The sequence below is a fragment of the Ranitomeya variabilis genome, chromosome 2 (genome assembly GCF_051348905.1).
Source record: "Ranitomeya variabilis isolate aRanVar5 chromosome 2, aRanVar5.hap1, whole genome shotgun sequence".
In the NCBI taxonomy this organism is placed as follows: domain Eukaryota; kingdom Metazoa; phylum Chordata; class Amphibia; order Anura; family Dendrobatidae; genus Ranitomeya; species Ranitomeya variabilis.
Genome location: NC_135233.1, coordinates 1039591240 through 1039614937, shown reverse-complemented (window position 1 = coordinate 1039614937; position 23698 = coordinate 1039591240). Strand labels below are relative to the sequence as shown.

At 40.6% G+C, this 23698-nt stretch overlaps 1 protein-coding gene across 1 annotated transcript; it reads left to right on the top strand.

The window, feature by feature from the left end:
* The first annotated feature begins 1843 nt into the window (after window positions 1–1843).
* LOC143808590 (uncharacterized) lies at window positions 1844–20263 on the top strand. Its single transcript, XM_077291426.1, has 3 exons — window positions 1844–2658; window positions 14324–14373; window positions 18910–20263. Exons 1-3 carry the CDS (start codon window positions 2194–2196, stop codon window positions 19049–19051), a joined length of 657 nt encoding a protein of 218 aa, XP_077147541.1. The 5' UTR covers window positions 1844–2193; the 3' UTR covers window positions 19052–20263.
* Window positions 20264–23698: the final 3435 nt, after the last annotated feature.

Here is a 23698-nt window from a genome sequence, read left to right as displayed (position 1 = left end):
AAAAAAGTAAGGTGTGAGTGCATTAAATAAACAAGGGTGTTTGATAACATCATCAACGTAGAGGATGAAGACATACTGTAACGTAAGTATAATGCGCTCCTCTGCAGAAATACACTTGCGCATCCTGGTGTCCATAAAGGTGATCCCAGGGCGCAATATCTCCAGCAGAATGTCAAACGTCACAAGGCTCATCCAGCAATATTGGAAGAACTTGTCAGGAAGGGCACGCAAAGATGCATAGAGACGGTGGAAATGGCCTGTATGGAGCCGTTGCCTCAAAAGTAGTTGGACCCACATTCGTCTCCGACTCCTCGTATCCACAGTCACTGGGTATGGCTCCCCAAAACGTGACAATGCCCAGTTGTAAAGCACACGCTCAGTAGTGTTAATTGTAAGTCTGTCTGACATGTTTGTCACAAAGCAGAAATACACCAACACAAGCAGGGACTCTAATGCCAAGATTGGAGGCTGCCACCTGTTGTAGAGGCAATAAATAGGGTTGTGGATTAGGATTTTAATTATTTTCAGGTTTAGAAACCATTATATGTCCATTTTGCAAGGTTGCGAGAAAATCTCGCTATACGGATGCCATACGGATGTCACACGGATACTTTGATGCAAGAAAATCGCATCCTCACATTGCATACGGATCACTGTTCGGGAACATTTGTGCTATTCTCGGCTGTGAAAAATGGACCAATTTTTTTTTTTTTATACGTTATGTGTGACTCCAGCCTTACACACCTCTCCATTCTTTGTAGGTGGGAAAACTTGCAAGATTGTCAGTGTATCAAATACTTATTTTCCCCACTGTATATTTCTCTAATGCATTCCTGACCCAAGAAATTTTTTGTATTGTCCTCTCCACTGGGGACAGGGACTGATGGTGAATGGTGACCATATCTGTGAATGGTGATAATATCTGTACATCGCAACAGAAAACATTAGTAATATTAAATTGTCAGCATTAGTTGCAAAATATGAAAAACATTTCAATGATCTCCCCTATAGGGAAAAGTTTGTGACTATTGCAAAAAACTCTGCCTTGTTAAAAAAAAATAATTTTTTTTTTACAGTGTTGAAATAAACCTATTTTTCTATTGGGTATTAGAGTTGAACAAAAACTCCATGATCGCCAGACTAGAGCCTTCTGAAGCACCTCCACCTAACAGATTAGTCTGACCCCACATGTGCATTGTGCTATGGCGTAATTGATGTTGTGGAACCTACTCATCAAAAGAGGCGTCAGGGATGCCGCAGATAGTAGAAGCTTTGCAGGGTTCATGCCGCGGACTACGGTTGCTGCACCAGGGTCCTATGAATCTTTTTGCTTAAGACTATTGGGTATCGTTGAGGCCACATTGCAGTTATTGGGTGTCATTATGGAGCCCCAGCTTGATTGTGCACTTTTCATTTTATGTTTGCTTGAACTTCATTTCTTTATATTTTTTAGATCTGGTATTATCGTGTGAGCTGGTTGCAAAGTCCATTTTTTCAGGCCCAAGGTTATTATACAGTAGATGCACTTTTTGGCCATAGGTTGGGCCATTTCATGTTTACCTCACATAATCCTTTGTGCTCCATACCTTAGATTTAGTCGTCCCAGAATACACATACAGATTATTTCACATACACTGGGAAATGTCAGCAATATGTTTTACACATTTTTATTTTTGGTGAAAATCCACCAGTTCCACCCAATTTCCGTTCCTATTTAAAGCCTAAATTCCAAGGTTTCGAATTTTCCATGCTGTATTATTTTAGGCTCTTGTTCCTGCTCCGCCTGTTGTTGGCCCAGACACTCCTCTGTCTGAGTTAACTTTTTACTGCAGCTTCTGGCTTCAGAGCAAAGTGCTTTCCTTCCAGGCTGACTTTAATATTTAACTGTGTGAGTCTGGTGCCTGACAGAGAGATCCTGGATGTTGTGGAGGAGAGAGAGTGAGAAAGGAAGAGAGGTGTTAACACAAGTCAAACCAAGAAATGCATATTTTAAAAGTGAGAATTTGCCTGTGCAGAAGGAGCAGTGATCTCTTGTAAGAGATTCTCAAGACCTGAACATGGATGGTTGGATCCGCCGAAGATATTTTCATTAATTTTATGGTTCTTCACACATCCTAAAACGAATACTAAAAATTAAGGGTATTTGACTAGAAGTGCTTCATGTAGGACTCCACAGTTGTGTGTTGTGCTGCTATGGGCAGTGGCAGCAGTAAGAGCAAAAGAAGAGTCATCAACTTCTGCAGCCAACAGCCCCTACATCCTACAGAGATTCTCAAAGACGAAAGTTCTGTACAAGGAAGAGTTGCTAGTAAGCAAAATGAAGAAGATGGTGGGAAGATGGCAAAGGCCACCCAGCCTGGTCGGGAGATGAAAGACAGCAGGTCCCCTACAGATGACCCAGATCTTCAGCTACTAGATGACATACTGACTGAGTCTGAGGATTCCTTGTCTTGGCAGGAGCCCATATCTAAAGGACAGAAGATGACAACCTCACTCCATACTGACTGTCATCCTGACTTGCTGTCACAATGCCAAGAAAATAAAAAACTGGGTAAAAAAGTTCCAAGGATGCTACAAACCACATCAGAGCTACAACCTGAACCTTCTGAGAGTAGAGAAACCCAACACAGACCGCAACATATAGAAGACAGCAAAACAGTGAGTAGAAAGCAGACCTACCACCTGAAAGAGGGGGACGGCTTTACAATGCTAAAAGCTGAGGGCTCTAGTTACCACTAATTCCTATAACTGCTGGGAATACTTCCTGCTGAGCTCCTGCATCTAATCTGTCATTTTTTGAAAGTGCATTTGAACAGCAAGGTGGCTTGTTATTGAAGGGAAATAGAGAGAGAAAAAAAAAAAAACTATAAATCTTTAGCATAGCGAGTGTGAGCGAGCTGAGTGTGACCTGAGCGTAAGTGTGGACGGCGGTAAGTGTGACTTGTGATTCAGTGAGGAGGTATTTGGAAGGCCTTTAACAAATACCTGTGTGAATTTGTGTGAGTTGCTGAATTGGGAGTAGCTATATTCACAAGGGGTTAACTTAGGGTGGGCGGTCATAATCAAGGGTTTATAAGGGGCAGCTGTTTGGGGCTCAAGTCCTTTTTGAAAGTGCATTTGAACAGCAAGGTGGCTTGTTGTTGAAGGGAAATAGAGAGAGAAAAAAAACAAACTATAAATCTTCAGCATAGCGAGTGTGAGCGAGCTGAGTGTGACCTGAGCGTAAGTGTGGACGGCGGTAAGTGTGACTTGTGATTCAGTGACTTTGGAAACAGGGAGTTTCCAAGGGAGGAATTGCTGTCTGTTTTTAATTAATACTTTGTATTTATTTTTTATATAACGTTTCTGTGGTGCAATCCCCATTAGGAAATGTGCTCCACTATTGTTAATGCCATCCAGTGCACATCTTGCCTCATGTATGCAGTCCTTGATCAGCCGGTCGAGGGTGCATACTGCTGTGCGAGATGTGAGCACGTTGTGCATTTGGAAGCCCAGATTCTGGATCTAAATGTGCAGCTGGCAACACTGAGATCCATAGACAATATGGAGAGGAGTCTTCTGCTCACAGAGCAGACGCTCAATGGGATAGATGAGGAGGGGGATGGTAGGATGGAGCTGCAGGACAGTGTGGCAGTTAGCTGGGTGACAGATAGAAGGCGGGGTAGAGGGAAGAGTGCCAGGGAGGCTAGTCCTGATCTGGCTCACCCCAATAAGTTTGCTAAGTTGGCAGATGAGGGGGGTACCAGTACAGGGGTAGCACTGCTGCAGCCAGGCATGTCCTCTGAAAGCCGGAGGAGTGACTGCTCCAGTAAGGAGGGAAATAGGAGAGCAGGGCAGGCCAGACAGGTGCTGGTAGTGGGGGACTCAATTATTAGGGGAACAGATAGGGCAATCTGTCACAAAGACAGGGATCGTCGAACGGTGTGCTGCCTACCTGGCGCTCGAGTCCGACACATCGCTGATCGGGTGGACAGATTACTGGGAGGGGCTGGTGAGGACCCAGCGGTCATGGTGCACATTGGCACAAATGACAAAGTTAGAGGTAGGTGGAAGGTCCTTAAAGATGATTTCAGGGAATTAGGCTGCAAGCTGAAAGCAAGGACCTCCAACGTGGTATTTTCCGAAATACTGCCTGTACCACGTGCCACGCCAGAGAGGCAACGGGAGATTAGGGAGGTTAATAAGTGGCTCAAGAATTGGTGTAGGAAGGAGGGTTTGGGTTCCTGCAGAACTGGGCCGACTTCTCAGCTGGCTACAGGCTCTACGCTAGGGGCGGGCTGCACCTCAATGGGGAAGGGGCAGCTGTGCTGGGGGAGAAAATGGTTAGAAGGTTGGAGGAGTGTTTAAACTAGGGATTGGGGGGGAGGGTATTCATTTTGAAGGAGGTGAAGATAGTGCAGATAGGGACCTGGGCACAAATAAGGAAGTTGGGGGTGGCGGAGGCATGGGGGGTGGGGTTAGAACAGTTAATAATTTAAGAAAGAATAGAGGTACAGAGAGGAACATCAAGTGCATGTATACTAATGCCAGAAGCCTCGCCAACAAAATGGATGAATTAGAACTAATGTTGTTGGAGCATAATTATGACATGGTGGGGATATCTGAGACGTGGCTGGATGAGAGCCATGACTGGGCTGTTAACTTGCAGGGCTATAGTCTGTTCAGAAATGACCGTACAGATAAGCGAGGGGGAGGGGTGTGTCTGTATGTAAAATCCACCTTAAAACCCATCCTGCGTGATAATATAGGTGAATCTAATGAAAATGTAGAGTCCCTGTGGGTGGAGATAAGGGGAGGCGGAAAAATAATGAATTACTGATAGGGGTTTGTTATAAATCTCCAAAAATAATGGAAGCAATGGAGAATATCCTCGTAAAGCAAATAGATGAAGCTTCGACTCAAGGAGAAGTCATTATTATGGGGGACTTCAACTACCCTGAAATAGATTGGGGAACAGAAACCTGCAGTTCCAGTAAAGGTAATCGGTTTTTGACAACTATGAGAGACAATTACCTTTCACAACTGGTTCAGGACCCAACAAGGAGGGGGGCACTGCTAGATCTAATATTAACCAACAGGCCAGACCGAATATCAAATATAAGGGTTGGGGGTCACTTGGGGAATAGTGATCACAAAATAATAAGTTTTCAGGTCTCCTTTAATAAGATGTGTAGTAGAGGGGTGACAAGGACACTAAACTTCAGGAGGGCAAATTTCCAACGGATGAGAGAGGATCTTGGTGCAATTAACTGGGACTATATCCTGAGACATAAAAATACACAAAGAAAATGGGAGACGTTTATTAGCATCCTGGATAGGACCTGTGCACAGTATATACCATATGGGAATAAACATACTAGAAATAGGAGGAAACCAATATGGCTAAATAGAGCTGTTAGGGGCGCAATAAGGGACAAAAAGAAAGCATTTAGAGAATTAAAGGAAGTAGGTAGTGAGGAGGCATTAAATAAATATAGAAAATTAAATAAATTCTGTAAAAAGCAAATCAAGGCAGCAAAGATTGAGACAGAGAGACTCATTGCTAGAGAGAGCAAAAATAACCCCAAAATATTCTTTAACTACATAAATAGTAAGAAACTAAAAAATGATAGTGTTGGCCCCCCTTAAAAATAGTCTGGGTGAAATGGTGGATGAGGAAAAAGCCAATATGCTAAATGACTTTTTTTCATCAGTATTTACAAAAGAAAATCCCATGGCAGCCAATATGACTAGTGATAAAAATTCCCAATTAAATGTCACCTGCTTAACCCAGCAGGAAGTACGGCGGCGTCTAAAAATCACAAAAATTGATAAATCTCCGGGCCCAGATGGGATACACCCCCGAGTACTGCAGGAACTAAGTACAGTCATTGATAGACTGTTATTTTTAATCTTTAAAGAGTCCATAATAACAGGGTCTGTACCACAGGACTGGCGTATAGCAAATGTGGTGCCAATATTTAAAAAGGGGACAAAAACTGAACTCGGAAATTATAGGCCAGTAAGCTTAACCTCTACTGTGGGTAAAATCCTGGAGGGCATTCTAAGGGATGCTATACTGGAGTATCTGAAGAGGAATAACCTCATGACCCAGTATCAGCACGGGTTTACTAGGGACCGTTCCTGTCAGACTAATTTGATCAGCTTCTATGAAGAGGTAAGTTCCGGACTGGACCAAGGGAGCCCAGTGGATGTAGTGTATATGGACTTTTCAAAAGCTTTTGATACGGTGCCACACAAAAGGTTGATACATAAAATGAGAATAATGGGGATAGGGGAAAATATGTGCAAGTGGGTTGAGAGCTGGCTCAGGGATAGGAAATAAAGGGTGGTTATTAATGGAGCACACTCGGACTGGGTCGCGGTTAGTAGTGGGGTACCACAGGGGTCAGTATTGGGCCCTCTTCTTTTTAACATATTTATTAATGACCTTGTAGGGGGCATTCAGAGTAGAATTTCAATATTTGCAGATGACACTAAACTCTGCAGGGTAATCAATACAGAGGAGGACAATTTTATATTGCAGGATGATTTATGTAAACTAGAAGCTTGGGCTGATAAATGGCAAATGAGCTTTAATGGGGATAAATGTAAGGTCATGCACTTGGGTAGAAGTAATAAGGTGTATAACTATGTGCTTAATTCTAAAACTCAGGGTAAAACTGTCAATGAAAAGGACCTGGGTATATGGGTGGATGACAAACTCATATTCAGTGGCCAGTGTCAGGCAGCTGCTACAAAGGCAAATAAAATAATGGGATGTATTAAAAGAGGCATAGATGCTCATGAGGAGAACATAATTCTACCTCTATACAAGTCACTAGTGCGACCACACTTAGAATACTGTGCACAGTTCTGGTCTCCGGTGTATAAGAAAGACATAGCTGAACTAGAGCGGGTGCAGAGAAGAGCGACCAAGGTTATTAGAGGACTGGGGGGTCTGCCATACCAAGATAGGTTATTACACTTGGGGCTATTTAGTTTGGAAAAACGAAGACTAAGGGGTGATCTTATGTTAATGTATAAATATATGAGGGGACAGTACAAAGACCTTTCTGATGATCTTTTTAATCATAGACCTGAGACAGGGACAAGGGGGCATCCTCTACGTCTGGAGGAAAAAAGGTTTAAGCATAATAACAGACGCAGATTCTTTACTGTAAGAGCAGTGAGACTATGGAACTCTCTGCCGTATGATGTTGTAATGAGTGATTCATTGCTTAAATTTAAGAGGGGACTGGATACCTTTCTGGAAAAGTATAATGTTACAGGGTATATATATTAGATTCCTTGATAAGGCGTTGATCCAGGGAACTAGTCTGATTGCCGTATGTGGGGTCGGGAAGGAATTTTTTTCCCCATGGTGGAGCTTACTCTTACCACATGGGGTTTTTTTGCCTTCCCCTGGATCAACATGTTAGGGCATGTTAGGTTAGGCTATGGGTTGAACTAGATGGACTTAAAGTCTTCCTTCAACCTTAATAACTATGTAACTATGTGCCATAAAATGGTCATATTTTTTCGACAACCCATTTCAAATTCTGCATCTTCCGTAAACCCTTACCAATACTGCCAATTTTATTATTTGCACTTTCCTTCTTCCCTTTCTTACATGAGTCAATACTTTTTTTTCCATCGATATAACCAGGTGAGGGCTTTTGTTTTTTATTGAGGGACAAGTTGTAGTTTTCAATGACCCCCTTAATTTTATCATATAATGTACTAAGAAATGGTTAAAAAAAATTCCAAGTTCGGCGTAATAGGGAAAAAACTAAATTCTGGCAATGTTTTTGGGGTGTCATTTTCAGTTTGTTGTCCGGAAAAATTCTCCTGGTCAGTACAATATACTAAACTTGTATAGTTTTTATAAGTGGTCAAAAACAATTCAGAAACTTGTAACAAGTAAAAAAAAATTGCTTTGTTTGTTTGACCATTTTTTGAGTTCCTTAACATTTTTTCCCATTGATGGAGCTGTTGAAGGGCTTATTTTTTGTGACTTTTCGGGATACATATAATCCAATCCAATGATCTGGCAACCGAAAAACAGTTATTTATAGCATTTCAATCTTTTTTTTTTTTGTTTTGTTTTACAGCATATAACACACAGGATCAAAAATGTTTATATTTTAATAAATAGGACTTCTGTGGACACAGTGATACCACAATACTGCATGCATAATTTTTTTATATTTCTTTATTATTAATGAAAACAGGATGATGCACATTTTTGCTTTAACTGGTGAATATTCCCAAAACTTTTTTTTTTTTATTGTTTTTTAATTACTTTATTGTTATTGAATCTGCAATCGTATGATGGCTTATTCTATATCAAGCGATATTGCAAGCATTGGTTAGCAGCAGAGCCAGCTGTATAACGCAGCCAGCACCTGCCATGTGTGGACTCCACTCAACTTCTGACCCCGCTCCTGACATAGGACAATCTATGTCAGGAAGCAAATTAAACATGGAAGTTTCCTGCTAAACCCCATGTAAATCAGCTGTTACGGGTTGGGAGCGAGTTCTGATTTCCCTGCTCCATGTTTTGTACCAAAATCTAGCAGCACATCATTGGACGCTGCTGAAGGGAAAGCCAACAATAATCTGGCCAGGGATCCTTGGCAGCTTTTAAAATATGCTTTTCTCTGAAATGCTGCATCGTCAAACATACTTGGCTGAGACTATACAGCCACTGTATTATTCTACTTGCTGCCCGTGGATTGGGCAGCATGTATCATCTGTCAGGTTCACTTTAAGCTGAAGTGGGTGTTATCAGATAGTTTTCACTGGGGGCGGGCACTTCTCCCTGTATGAGTTGCTATTTGATAACACCCATTTGGGCTTAACAAAGTTAACTCATTAGGTTCTAATAGTTTGATTGCTAACCTGCAAAATAAAAAATATATATATATATATATATTCTTCCCTGCAGCCATTTTTACAACATGTGTATAGTTGAACAGCAAAAATTTGGTCAGAGGTCATCATTAGTGCTGCAGTTACTTTCTCACAGCAGCATTTATGGCAAATGTACCTGGGATTGCTGTGTGCTGCTAAGTTGGAATGGCAGCCAGGGGTCTGCTGAAAGCCCCCATGGCTGTCATGTTGAACTGCTATGAAGCCCTTCATAGGAGACCTTGGTTTTAGCTAAGTTATGGAATACAGTTGTATTGTGGTGTATAGCCCAAGGAATCAATCACAGAATCCAGGCCAATAATGGGTCTAAAAAAAGAGAGGTAAAGGGTAAAAAACAAAAAATCAACCAAATACTAAAAATTTTAATCAAACCCTTTTTCCTCCCATTAAAAATAATCTAAAAACTATGCAAATTTAGTATCACCATATCCATATAAGTAAATTATTTCAAAATATAAAATGATTTAACCCATACGGTAAATGCCAAAAAGTAAAAAACTATAAAAATGCCAGAACTTCCGTTTATTGGATGCTGCATCCCCTGCAAAAATGGAATTAACAGTGATCAAAACATCATATGCACCCCAAAATGGTAGTAATAAAAACCACTTAACACACAAAAATAAAAAACTCCTTTGACAGAAAAAAAAATGATGCTAATTAATAATATGATAGCTATCATTGTTTTTCTACCAAAATCTGGAACAGCAAATAAACCTAATGTGCAACTTGAGATATTTTTGTTAATCGTCATTGCGATCAAATAACGTCCAGTGTGTAGAGATGTCACAGGTGACTGGAAACTGAGGCCTTCTCTGGGAACACAAATATGCAGGATTGGCTGCAATGTAGAGGAAATCTATTAAATCTGTATGGACAGACGGTCCGGGACTGAACGGGAATAAACGCTTCTAGCGCCACCCTGTGGTGAATCCGAGGGAGGCTTAGTGCACAAAGACGTAATACATGTCCATATTATTCATCTATGGGGATCAAATATACCTCAGATTTCAATTTGGAGGCCTCCATACAAAGCGCCTGCTCAATCCAATCCCATATTACAGGAGTAATCATTCCTAGAAGTTTTGCTGTGGGAAACTACATCATTACCGGATTCCGGAACCTCTGGGGTACACGAGACCCTTATATTTATTAGGGATTAATGTGTATAAGGGACTCCTGCCAAAATCAGTTGTGTAGACGTCATATTTCTATTGCATAGGCCGGGGCTTCACAATCTTTTTCTACTATGGCCTCACCATCCAAAATGTTGTCATAATATTACATCTACAGAACATAGGGAGAACAAAAGTGAACTAAACCAAAAAATAGTGCAGCCAGAGAAAGGGCTGTGCAGCACAGACTCACTTTTAACCCAACTGCCCTCTCCCAGCTGAGCCTCGCCAATAGCTAGGGGACGTCTCACCAGAGAGACCGCCTTAAGCCACATTCACACTTTCAGTATTTGGTCAGTATTTTAGAATAGCCCAACACAGTCTCTCCATGCATGTGTTGTGACTGTCACACAGCCGCGACACATGCAGCTGTGGAGCCGAACAGGTGATCAGCCGGCGCGCTCCATGTATCCGGGTTCCCTCTGCAGCTTATTCGGTGAGCGCTATAGCTTGCCGAATAAGCAGGGACCCGATCAAATTTGCTCATCTCTATTTGTAAGCCAAAACCGGGAGTGGGTGATAAATACAGTGGTTTCATGTTTCTAGTCTACTTTTCCTCAGATTGTTCCACTCCTGATTTTGGCTTACAAATACTGAGGTAAAATACTGACCAAATACTGATCATGTGAACATGGTCTTAAGGGTATGTTCATGAGATGTTCTTCTTAAAGATTAAATGGAAAGGAAGATAGCGACAGTTCCTCTAGCTTGTGCACTAAGATATTGGCTAATTCAGCTTTCGAGAGATATTGCCAGGAACAAACTTTTGCATAGGATGAACTCCGCCTCAGATTTTCTTTGTGATTTTGCCTTGGATACCAATAAACTCTCTAGAAATCTTGCTCTCACCAACTCAGCCAGTAGAGTCTTATGGCTAAAACTGTTGTGAATTTACTTTTTGGCTCCCTCTAGTGGCTACTAGGGATTTGACTCTGGGTATGTCTGTCATTCCTTTTATGCTCACCTGGGTCGTTAGGTCAGGGGTGTTGCTATATAAGCTCCCTGGACCTTCAGTTCAATGCCTGGCAACGTTGATATCAGAGCTAATCTGTAGTGCTCTTGTCCACTGATCCTGGTTCCTGCTTCATTAAGCTAAGTCTGTTTTTTTTGCTTTTTGCAATTTGTTTTTGTTTGCTATTTTTGTCCAGCTTGTATATAATCTGTATCCTGACCTTGCTGGAAGCTCTAGGGCGGCTGGTGTTCTCCCCCCGGGCCGTTAGACGGTTCGGGGGTTCTTGAATCTCCAGCGTGGATTTTTTGATAGGGTTTTTGTTGACCATATAAGTTATCTTACTACATTCTGCTATTAGTAAGTGGGCCTCTCTGTGCTAAACCTAGTTCATCTCTGTGTTTGTCATTTCCTCTTACCTCACCGTTATTATTTGTGGGGGGCTCGTATCCTACTTTTGGGGTCCTTTCTCTGGAGGCAAGAGAGGTCTTTGTTTTCCTCTTCTAGGGGTAGTTAGCTCTCCGGCTGGCGCGAGACATCTAGCGACCAACGTAGGCATGTTCCCCGGCTACTTCTAGTGTTGGCGTTAGGAGTAGATATATGGTCAACCCAGTTACCACTGCCCTATGAGCTGGATTTTTGTACTTCGCAGACTTGCTGATATCTCTGAGACCCTCGCCATTGGGGTCATAACATAAAACACTGGTCAGGAGACATTCCATCTAAACATCATTTCTGCTCTGTGCCTTTCCTGTTAGATACCCAACAGATTTAGACTTGTGTGTAGGAGGAATTTACACTTTTCTGACAGTAGATGGCGATGTTGTTACTGTTATATGCTTAGTTGAATGTAATGCATATACTTGTACTTTGGTTTCACTTTCTCTCTGGTAAAAGGTCTTTTAGATTTCCTGTTATGCTGTATTAAGAAGCTGATGCATGCACCTCATGTTCTGTGTAGATAAAAGTTGAATTACCCCATATAATGTACTCTCACAAGTTTCTTCTGCGACTACTGAAAACTATGCAACATTTCCAGCCTTCAAGTGTTTATGGTCCCAAGTTGAAGTCCATACTTGAATCTTTATCAAATGGCAGAGGAATGTCTTTTTTTTAGTCTTCATTGAATCAGAAGTGTCAGGTCTTTCGTTTTCAAAGGAGATCCAGGAAGTATCATTTCTCCTTGCGGAGAGTGACATGGTAAGCATGTCGAGATGAGACTTAAAGCCGCAATGCTCCTCTGGGAAATATACAAATTGTCTCTTCAGAGAGGAAGAGGACTAGAACTCTAGTGCCACCTATTGGAAGTAGCAATCCTAACAGTCAATGTCAACCCTTTAACGAGCCTTGTCACATGACATAGGATAAAAGCCAAACCGGAATCTCCATTTGCAGACACTGTGTTTCGGGGGTACTCCCCCTAGTCAGTGCAAAGCGGGGATCTGGTTTGGCTGAGTGAGAGGCGTCTGTCATGTGACAGTCAAATCCTATGTCATGTGACAAGGCTTGTTAAGGTTAATTTTTCATCAATAAATGCACTCCTCGTATTTTTTCCAACCAACCTTTGATAAGAAGATTTTAAAAGCTTTAGAAATGTATGCCCTACTGTCAGGCACCCAGTACCAACTTGGCACTTATCCCTAGCTGTTTGAATCCTTATTGGAAGCCAACCTTGGAATCCTTTCGTCAGCCATTCGTGTATCGGAATGATAAACTCTTTCTTCTAAAAAAAACAGTTAGATGCTCCTAATCAACTCGTTACCTGCATTAAAGACAGCTGTCTTACATAGTCATATCAAAAAATTAATTGAGTCTGTGGACAGGAGTCTTTTATAAACTTGACTCTGTAAGACAGCTGTCTTTAATCCAGGTAGTCTAACTGGTCTGTAGGAGCCAGAACTCTTAATGGTTGGTAGGGGATCAAATACTTATTTCTCACTACAAAATGCAAATAAATTTATATAATTTATACAATTTGATTTTCTGGATTTTAGTTTTGACATTCTATCTCTCAATGTTAAAATTAACCTAACCTTAAAATTATAGACTGTTCCTGTCTTTGTCAGTGGGCAAACTTACAAAATCAGCAAAGGGATCAAATAATTATTTCCCACACTGTATATTACAATAATCATACTATATAGCACCGTGTACTTACAATTGCTAATTTTGCCTTTCTACCCAGATAATTCCTCTCTTTTCCATTAGGTCTATGACATCACGTGATTACTAACAGACTAACTGAAACCTTCTAAGCAATATGTAGAAACTGGAGGTTAATTTTACCTGTATGACTCATCAGTCACTGCAAAAGTCAATGGCAGGAGGGAGCAGTGAAGCAGCCGGGTCAGGAGCTGAAGAAGGGAATGATTCTGCAGGGACAAGAAACCTCCTGTTTCTACATAGAGAATTAGCTGGGTAGAAAGGCAAAATGAGCAATTGTAAGTATACAGTGCTATATAATATGATGACTGCAATATATTAAGAAGATAAAACCGTTGATGGTAAGAGGAGGAGGAGGAGGGCTTCTTTAAGCACCAAATGAGTGAGATGCAATGAATGATCCACATGTAAGTGCTTCCAGTTAACAACAAAATCTATCATCAAAATGTATCATCATGAAATTGAGAAATATCATCACAGCTCCTACAGACGGTTGCTATCATATGATTGACAGTCTAAAACAATTTTGCTTCCTTTTCTGCATATGTTGTTACTTTATTTTCAAGCATTTTAACGCTCAGCACATAACTCATCTACAAGATTTCATTGTGAAAAAAGCATTCTACTTCCTAATGTCGGGAAATATTTATCCCTGATGGTGCACTCTTATCTCCATTTGATTGTTGTGATGATGCGCATGTTTGACAATCAGTGCATTCATTCCTCAAGGGACTGCCATATGCTTGGCTTTTTTTTTTTTTTTTGCAGCCCCATGAAGAATAAATGGTGCATTGGTTGGGCATGTGATCTTCCGCTCCATTCTAATGGGGATAAAAGTGCCCCAGGAGATAAAACATTATTTGTCCTGCTAATCAGTGTGGGTTCCAGCAGTCGGACACCAATCGATGAATATGTTATGCTGTTTTGGATAGGTGATAGCTTGTTTTCACCAGAGAACCCCTTTAAATATAAAATGGAAGTTGAAGAAGAGCTGCATGTTTGTCAGGGCAGACTGGATCATATCAGTGCCCATTGTATTGTGTTTTCTGGTTGATATGTCAACCACAAATGGTTACCAAAGTCAACATGATTCAACATATTAACAATGCTTTCTCCATTTTAGGCCCCAGGAACCAGAATGGCCTTTGAACTGGAAAACAACAACTTACCCATGTACGTATGAAAAAAAATCTCAGTGATTCTTCCTGTAAGGTCTTATTTCTATGTACAGTGTCTTGTGAAAGTATTCCCCCCTTAGCATTTTTTGGTGTTTTGCTACTTCACAACTTTTTTTTGAGGGTTTGTATCAGCTCATGTAAAGAACATGCCTACAACTGTGAACATTTGGTTTTCTTTTTACTGTGAAGTAAACAACAAATAGGACAAAATAACTGAAAACTTAAGTGTGCATAACTATTCACCCCTCTAAAGTCAGTACTTCGTTCCCAGTCTCAATTCATTGACAGAATGAAACAGGATTTGCTCAAAAATATCCCTGTATTTTGCACCATCCATCTTCCCCTCAACTCGGACCATTTTCCCTGTTCCTGCTGACAAAAAGAAAATCCCCACTGCATGATGCTGCCACCACCATGTTTCACTGTGGGGATGGTGTTCTTGGGGTGATGAGCTGCGTTGGTTTGGTGCCAGACAGCTTTTACCTTGATGGCCACAAAGTTCAATTTTGGCCTCATTTGACCACAGCACCTTCCTCCATACATTTGGTGAGTCTCCCAAACTCAAAATGAGTCTTAAAAAGTTTGTGTGTAAGTAAAGTCTTTTTCTGCCCACTCTTCCATAAAGGCCACCTCTATGGAGTGTATGGCTTATTTTGTGTTCGTATAGTTTATTTGCAGATCTCCTTGGTCTTCATGGTGTTTGGTTAGTGGTGCCTCTTGTTAATGGTGTTTCAGCCTCTGTAGCCTTTCAGGAAAGGTAAAGTGTATATACTGACAGACGTGACGCTTAGATTGCACACAGGGAACTTCCTGTCACTAAGCATGGGAGTTATGAATGGAATTGCTTGCACCAGACATTTTTAAGGGCTCAATCGCAAAAGGGATTAAAAGATATGCACATGCCAATTTTTAGTTATTTACTCCCATAAATTTAATCTATACCTATATTTTTCTCACTTCACCAACTTTGACTATTTTAGTTCTGATGCATCACACACAAATCACATTACAAAAATACTTAAACGCAGATTGCAATGTAATAAAATAGGTAAAAAGCCAAGGGGGTGAATACTTTCGCAAGCCGCTGAAAGTGGCAGAACTGCAGGAAAGGTAGACAAAAGAATGGTGCAACTTTTCCTAATAAAACGTATACAATATTATTTAACCCCTTAATCCCATATGACGTACTATCCTGTCGAGGTGACCTGGGACTTAATTCCCAGGGACGGGATAATAATAATAATTTTTATTTATATAGCGACAACATATTCCGCAGCGCTTTACAATTGAGCGGGGACATGTACCAACAATAAATTTGGTACGAGTTAAGACTATTTAAACAGTGACATTAGGAGTGAGGTCCCTGCTCGCAAGCTTACAATCTACAAGGAAATGGGGGGACACAATAGGTGAAAAGTGATTGTTATTTCAGGTCTGGCAATTATAATACATAGGGATTTTCATATAAAGCTGCATGATCCGGTCATCAGCCCGTGTGTTTAAGTGCAATAGTCAAGTATCAAGTGCAGTTAATCGTGTGCATGGAGGGTGTGGAGACAGATGAATAGTAGGGGGCAGATTCAGAGTAATATTTGGAAGGAGGGAACTGGGCAAAGTTACTTTACTGAGTAGTTGATGTGGTAGGCTTGTTTGAAGAGATGGGTTTTCAAAGCGCGCTTGAATAGGTCGGGGCTAGGTATCAGCCTGATCGTCTGGGGAAGTGCATTCCAGAAAGCTGGCGCAGCACGAGAGGAGTCTTGTAGACGGAGGTGTGAGGTTCGGATTACAGGAGATGTTAGTATAAAGGTACCGTCACACTCAGCGACGCTGCGGCGATATAGACAACAAGCCGACCTAAACTAGATCGCTGCAGCGTCGCTGTTTAGGTCGCTGTAGAGACGTCAAACACAGCAACTCCAGAACGATGCAGGAGCGATCCAGTGACGTAATGGCGACTCACTTCTCGTTCTCGCTGGTTGTTAGCTTCATGTCAAACAGCCGGAGTGTACCGACTGGCTAGAAGGAGACGCTGCGACGCCCCCTATGCTCATTGCTGGCGTCGTTGCTTTTGATGTCAAACATGACGATACACGCCGACCTGGTGACGAAATAAAGTTCTGGACTTCTAGCTCCGACCAGCGATGGCACAGCGGGATCCAGATCGCTGCTGCGTGTCAAACACAACGAGATCGCTATCCAGGACGCTGCAACGTCACGGATTGTTGTCGTTTCTTTTTGCAAAGTTGCTGAGTGTGACGGTACCTTTAGGTCGTTTGTAGAACGGAGGGCTCGCGTAGGGCGATAGACAGAGATGAGAGAGGAGATATAAGGCGGTGCAGAACTATGGAGAGCTTTGTGGGTGAGAGAGATGAGTTTGTACTGGACCCTGTAGCGAATGGGTAGCCAGTGTAATGACTGGCACAATATGGAGGCATCAGTGAAGCGGCTGGACAGAAATATGACTCTGGCTGCAGCATTCAAGATGGATTGGAGAGGAGAACGTTTGGTAAGAGGGAGACCGATCAGAAGAGAGTTGCAGTAGTCCAGACGGGAATGAATAAGAGCGACAGTAAGAGATAGTACGTCATAGGCTATCGGCCGCACTCACGGGGGTTCAAAGTTCTCACCACACATCTAGATAAGTTCCTTAGGGGGTCTACTTTCAAAAATGGTGTCACTTGTGGGGAATTTCAATGTTTAGGCATATCAGGGGCTCTCCAAACCCGACATGGTGACCTATCTCAATTCCAGTCAATTTTGCATTGAAAAGTCAAACGACGCTCCTTCCCTTCCGAGCTCTGCCATGCGCCCAAACAGTGGTTTACCCCCACATATGGGGTATCAGCATACTCAGGACAAATTGTACAACAACTTTTGGGGTCCAATTTCTCCTGTTACCTTTGGTAAAATAAAACAAATTGGAGCTGAAGTAATTTTTTTGTGAAAAAAGTTAAATGTTCATTTTTTTTTTTAACATTCCAAAAATTCCTGTAAAACACCTGAAGGGTTAATAAACTTCCTGAATGTGGTTTTGAGCACCTTGAGGGGTGCAGTTTTTAGAATGGTGTCACACTTGGTTATTTTCTATCATATAGACCCCTCAAAGTGACTTCAAATGTGATGTGGTCCCTAAAAAAAGTGGTGTTGTAAAAATGAGAAATTGCTGGTCAACTTTTAACCCTAACAAAAAAAAATTTTGCTTCCAAAATTGTGCTGATGTAAAGTAGACATGTGGGAAATGTTACTTATTAAGTATTTTGTGTGACATATTTCTGTGATTTAAGGGCATTAATATTCAAAGTTGGAAAATTGCGAAATTTCAAAACTTTCGCCAAATTTCCATTTTTTTCACAAATAAACGCAGGTAATATCAAAGAAATTTTCACGAGAAAACAGTGTCAGAATCATCAGGATCCGTTGAAGCGTTCCAGAGTTATAACCTCATAAAGGGACAGTGGTCAGAATTCTAAAAATTGGCCCGGTCATTAACGTGCAAACCACCCTTGGCGGTTAAGGGGTTAAAGCTGTAGAATGCGAAGTTCAAGAGATCCGTGGACTGTGCCATAGAGCAATTCATTTGGTATCTCAAGACCATTTTTATTATTCAAAACTATATTTAAAGGGAACCTGCCAGCTTTAAAATGCTGTTCAATCTGTCAGCAGCATGCTGCAGAGCTGAGCGGATTAATATGGAGGATACGTGAAAAAAAGACTTAGTACATTTATATTTTATTCACTAATATTCCTGCTAATTCTGGGCTCAGGAGTCCAGTGGGTGGTCCTAATCAGGACTGACATCTCTGTATGCATACAGCAAAGGTTGTCAATCACTGATAAGGACCTTTCTCTTTAAATTCTATATAAAAGGACCACTCCATGTTTTATTTATTGTCCCCTCTATTTGTCACCAGTAATGAGTGTGCATTTACATACTTAGCCATTGTTGTTTTTGCCGTTTCCAGCGCTGCTCTGGTCCTCTCCTACATAATTTGATGACAGCTCTGACTTGCCGGTCAGATGATGGAGCTTTCGTAATGTAAGTCTATGAGAGCTTCCTTCGGCTCCACACATGAGACCCTGTGTGAGCCAGGTGGTCACAACTGCAGTGACCTAATGCAGCAGAGCACTGGCGCAGCGCTGTAAACGGGAGACGTCAATGATGGGTAAGTATTTTAGTGCACACACTGTACACACATTAATAATGGCTAACAGATGGAAAAATTACAAATAGATCTAGTATGGTTCTTTATAATAGAAAATGTACTACACATAATGTGTTTGGTTTTTCAGGTCAGTGGCATTATTTTTTAATTTTTTTTTAACACAGACTATTCTGGGTATAGCATTTTTTCTGGCTGTTTTCCCACCAGCTTTTGTTATGCTCAGGAAAAACACCACCAAAAAAGTTACAATAAATACTTGAGAAAAAAAAGCTTTTTGTGAAGGACTTTTACAATGAGAATGTGGAAAGTTGCCTGTCCATGTGCTTTTTAACTCTGATTAAATTCTGCATTTTCCTGTTTATTCTCAGGCAGTCACGCACGTGTCTGGCTCATACGGAAGCACCATCCCCTATAGCATATGATGACACAGAAGAAGCCCTGATGGTCAGCATTGAACAAGAATACACACAACTCCATCCCAGCCCACCTCTGGGCTGTGGAAAAGTGTGAGAGTGGAAATAGCAAAAGACCAATACCATGATATTTACATGCTGCCCCCGCAGGACAGGAGGAAGTAGTGCAATAGACTGAAAATACTAATGCTTGAAGTAAAATTATTAATTTTTATTGGGGGAAGGTTAATTGTGTTAGAAACAGCCGCCCAAATAGAAATGAAAGATGGTGTTTTTGAGGTGTGATCCTCTCAAGGAAGTGGCCAGTATAGCATATGATACAACTGAAAAGCCTCTTAAAGGAAATCTGGCCTAATAAACAAGTGGTCTTTTGGAGAGTTTTACCATACAAAGGTCTGTCACGTTCGGGGGCAATTTTTTTTCTTAGTTTGTTACTTAAGTGCCTATATTTTGGACTAAATATAATTTTTGCAATTGTGTTTCCTAAAAAATTTGCACCGATTGCTTCTTCTAGCCTCTGTGTTGCATTGTCTATTGTTGGCAGTAAAATGTGTTAACAAGGACTTTGTGGGAAAGCTGAAATATGATCATAAACCACATTAAAGGAAAGCTGAAGGTAATTCAGCTGAGAGGAGCTTGGAAAAACACAAAAAATGACGATCTCTCTAGTCAGAATGAGCTCACTGATGGATTCTTAACTAACTCATTCTGCAGCCAGCAATAAACAGTGCAACACGAAGGCTATAGAAAGCAAATGGTGCAAAATATTCAATGAAACCCTATTAAAATATGATTTTACATGCACTTAAATAAAAAAAAAAATGTCCACAAAGGTGGACAACCCCTTTTAGTTGTCCATATACTGTTGATCAAGTATGACAATTTCAGTGAAACAAGCTGATAATCTAATGTAAATGTGGAATGAAAAATATAAGGAAAAATTGAAGAAATGCAGCCAAACGTGTGTTTGCGGAGGAGTTAAAAAGTAACTACACGGTCATTTATTTTTTAATCCCTTCACTCCGGGCAATTTTCCATTTTTTCGTTTTTGGTTTTTACTCCCCTTCTTCCAAGAGCCATAACTATGTTTCTTCTGCCATAGCCGTACAAGGGATTTTTTCTGGCGTGACAAGTTGTACTGTTGAATTACATCGTTCATTTTATCATTTGATCCACTGAAGACTGGAAAAACAATTCCAAGTGCGTTGAAATTGGAAAAAAAAAAAGAATGCAACTTCACGATTTTTTTGAGGATTTTGTATTTGCCATGTTCACTTTATGGAAATAAAATGTGTGTGTGTGTGTGTGTGTGTGTGTGTGTGTGTGTATATATATATATGTATATACTGTATGTATATATGTATATATATATATGTGTGTATATATGTATATGTATGTGTATATATATATATATATATATATATATATATGTATGTGTATATATATATATATATATGTATGTGTATATATATATATATATATATATATATATATATATATATATATATATATATATATATATATATATATATATATATATATATTAGGATTAAATTGCTGAAAAAAATCTGAAATTTTTCTAAAAATGTTTTCCTTGTGTCGCCATTTTCCAAGACCTGCAAGATTTTCAGTTTACAGGATCTAGGGCAAGATGAGGGCTTATATTTTGCGTCCCGAGCTGACGTTTTTTATTGATGCTATTTTGGGGTAAACACGATGAATTTTGATCGCCTCTTTTGCATTTTATTGCAACGTTGCAGCTGTCAAAGAACTAAATTCTGGCGCCTTGATTTTTTTTGTCTCCTTACGCCGTTTACCGACCAGATTAATTTAGTATATATTTTAATAGATTGTACTTTTATGATTGTGGCGATATCTGTAATTTTTTATTGTTTTTATTATTAATGGGTCAATGTTTTCTTTAATTTTTTTTCAAGCTCGAGAAGCCCTTCTCCATAGGACGGGTGGTGACAACAAATGACCTCATTGTGCGAGCGCCTTCCATATGTATTAAACTTGTTGAACATGTCACACTCTTGACAATCATTTATGTAATTTGCTATTCAGATTATTGTACGACACATTCACTTTCAGGACTGTTGTGGTTTTTTTGTCAAGATTCATCAATGTAGACCAGGAAATGAATAGATAAATGAAGGAGACCTTGAACAACTGGTTCTCATAAACGATTTTCCACCAAAAACATAAATGTGGATGTATTAAAAAAAAATCAGATGTTCATCTGTCTATAAACATTGGATAAAAGTCGTAGAAATCCGCAAATATTAACAATCTAATGTGAATGAAAGTCTGTTGTTAAATGTCAAGAGAAAGAAGGATCAGGCAGGGTGGATTTTCCACATACAGTGGGGAAAATAAGTATTTGATACACTGCCGATATTGCAAGTTTTCCACCTACAAAGAATGGAGAGGTCTGTAATTTTTATCGTAGGTACACTTCACCTGTGAGTGACAAAATCTAAAAATAAAAACCAGAAAATCACTTTGTATGATTTTTACATAATTAAATTGCCTTTATTGCATGAACTAAGTATTTGATCGTCAACCAACCAGCAAAAATTCTGGCTCATAGACCTGTTAGTTTTTCTTTAAGAAGTCCTCCTACTCTGCACTCATTACCTGTATTAATTGCATCTTTTTGAGCTCGATATCTGTATAAAGGACACCTGTCCACACACACACAATCAATCACACTCCAACCTCACCACCATAGCCAAGACCTAAGTCTACGTTCACATTAGCGTTCGGCGCCGCAGCGTCGGGCGCCGCAGTGTCGCCGCATGCGTCATGCGCCCCTATATTTAACATGGGGGCGCATGGACATGCGTTGTGCTGCGTTTTGCAACGCATGCGTTTTTTTGGCCGCAAGCGTTGGGTGCAGAGAACGCAACAAGTTGCATTTTTTTTGCGTCCAACTTTCGGCAAAAAAGGACGCATACGTCGCAAAACGCAGCGTTTTAGCGTGCGTTTTGTAGCGTTTTTGTTTGCGTTGTGCGTTGCGTCACCGACGCTGCGGCGCACAACGCAAATGTGAACGTAGCCTAAGAGCTGTCTACGGACACCAGGGACAAAATTGTAGACCTGCACAAGGCTGGGATGGGTTACAGGACAATAGGCAAGCAGCGTGGTGAGAAGGCAACAACTGTTGGCACAATTATTAGAAAATGGAAGAAACACAAGATGACTGTCAATCTTCCTCAGTCTGGTGCTCTATGCAAGATCTTGTCTCATGGGGTAAGGATGATTCTGAGAAACATCAGGAATGATCCCAGAAATACACAGGAGGATCTGGTCAATGTCCTGAAGAGAGCTGGGACCATAGTCTCAAATACTACCATCAGTAACACACTATGCCATCATGGATTAAAATCTTGCAGAGCACGCAAGGTTCCCCTGCTCACACCAACACATGTCAAGGCCCGTTTGAAGCTCGCCAATTACCATATGGGTGATCCAGAGGAGGCATAGGAGAAGGTTATGTGGTCAGATGAGCCAAAATAGAACTTTTTGGTATCAACTCCACTCGCCGTGTTTGGAGGAAGAAAAAGAATGAGTACAACCCAAAAAACACCATCCTAACCATGAAGCATGGTGGGGAAACATCATACTTTGGGGGTGCTTCTCTGCAAAGGGGACAGGATGTCTGCACTATATTGAAGGAAGGATGGACAGGGTCATGTATTGCAAGATTTTGGCCAACAACCTTCCTCCCTCAGTAAGAGCACTGAAGATGGGTCATGGCTCGGTCTTCAAGCATGACAATGACCCGAAACACACACACAGGACATCTAAGGAGTGGCTCCGTCAGAAGAATTTCAAGGTCCTGTTGTGGCCTAACCAGTCTCCAGACCTGTACCCAATAGAAAATCTTTGGAGGGAGCTGAAACTCAATGTCACCTAATGACAGCCCCGAAACCTGGAAGATCTGGAGAAGATCTGTATGGAGGAGGAGGCCAAAATCCCTGCTGCAGTGTGTGCAAACTAGGTCAAGAACTACAGCAAATGTCTGACCTCTGTAATTGCAAACAAAGGTTTCTGTACCAAATATTAAGTTCTGTTTTTCTATTGTATCAAATACTTATTTCATGCAATAAAAGACAAATTAATTATGTAAAAATCATACAATGTGATTTTCTGGATTTTCTCTAAAGATCCTGTCTCTCACAGTTGAAGTGTACCTGCGATAAAAATTACAGACCTCTCCATCCTTTGTCGGTGGGAAAACTTGCAAAATCGGTAGCGTATCAAATACTTATTTTCTCCGTTGTACCCAATCTTTTGTAAATGCTATAAGTTTAAATGTATAATTTAATTTTATTTTCCTAACATTTGGTTTAGACTTATCGAGATCGCTGCAGTGAAAAAATGAAGCTCTAATTGATTGAATTAGTCCATCCTTTTAGTAAAACGCCTCTGAAAAATAAAAAGTGGAATCCGTTTCCCTGCTATGAGCAACTTTTCCACTTTTCCTATACACTAATTTTAATAAATGTCCTCCATTTGAGCCGCAGGAGGCACTCTCTCTCTCTCCTCTCTATCTCTCTATGCCTCTTAATTTATCCGGTCATTGTGATTTTATAAAATTGTCAAGAAAAATATTACCACATTGACAAAGATGCACTTGGCGTTGCCTGGTGTCTGCAGCCTATATAGATAATAATATAATAATAATAATAATAATAATTTTTATTTATATAGCGCCAACATATTCTGCAGCGCTTAT

Coding starts and splice junctions, on each gene's coding strand:
- LOC143808590 (XM_077291426.1), top strand. CDS start 2,194: ATGGGCAGTGGCAGCAGTAAGAGCAAAAGAAGAGTCATCAACTTCTGC. Junction 2,659..14,323: donor ATATAGAAGACAGCAAAACA/GTGAGTAGAAAG, acceptor TCTCCATTTTAG/GCCCCAGGAACCAGAATGGC. Junction 14,374..18,909: donor GAAAACAACAACTTACCCAT/GTACGTATGAAA, acceptor GTTTATTCTCAG/GCAGTCACGCACGTGTCTGG.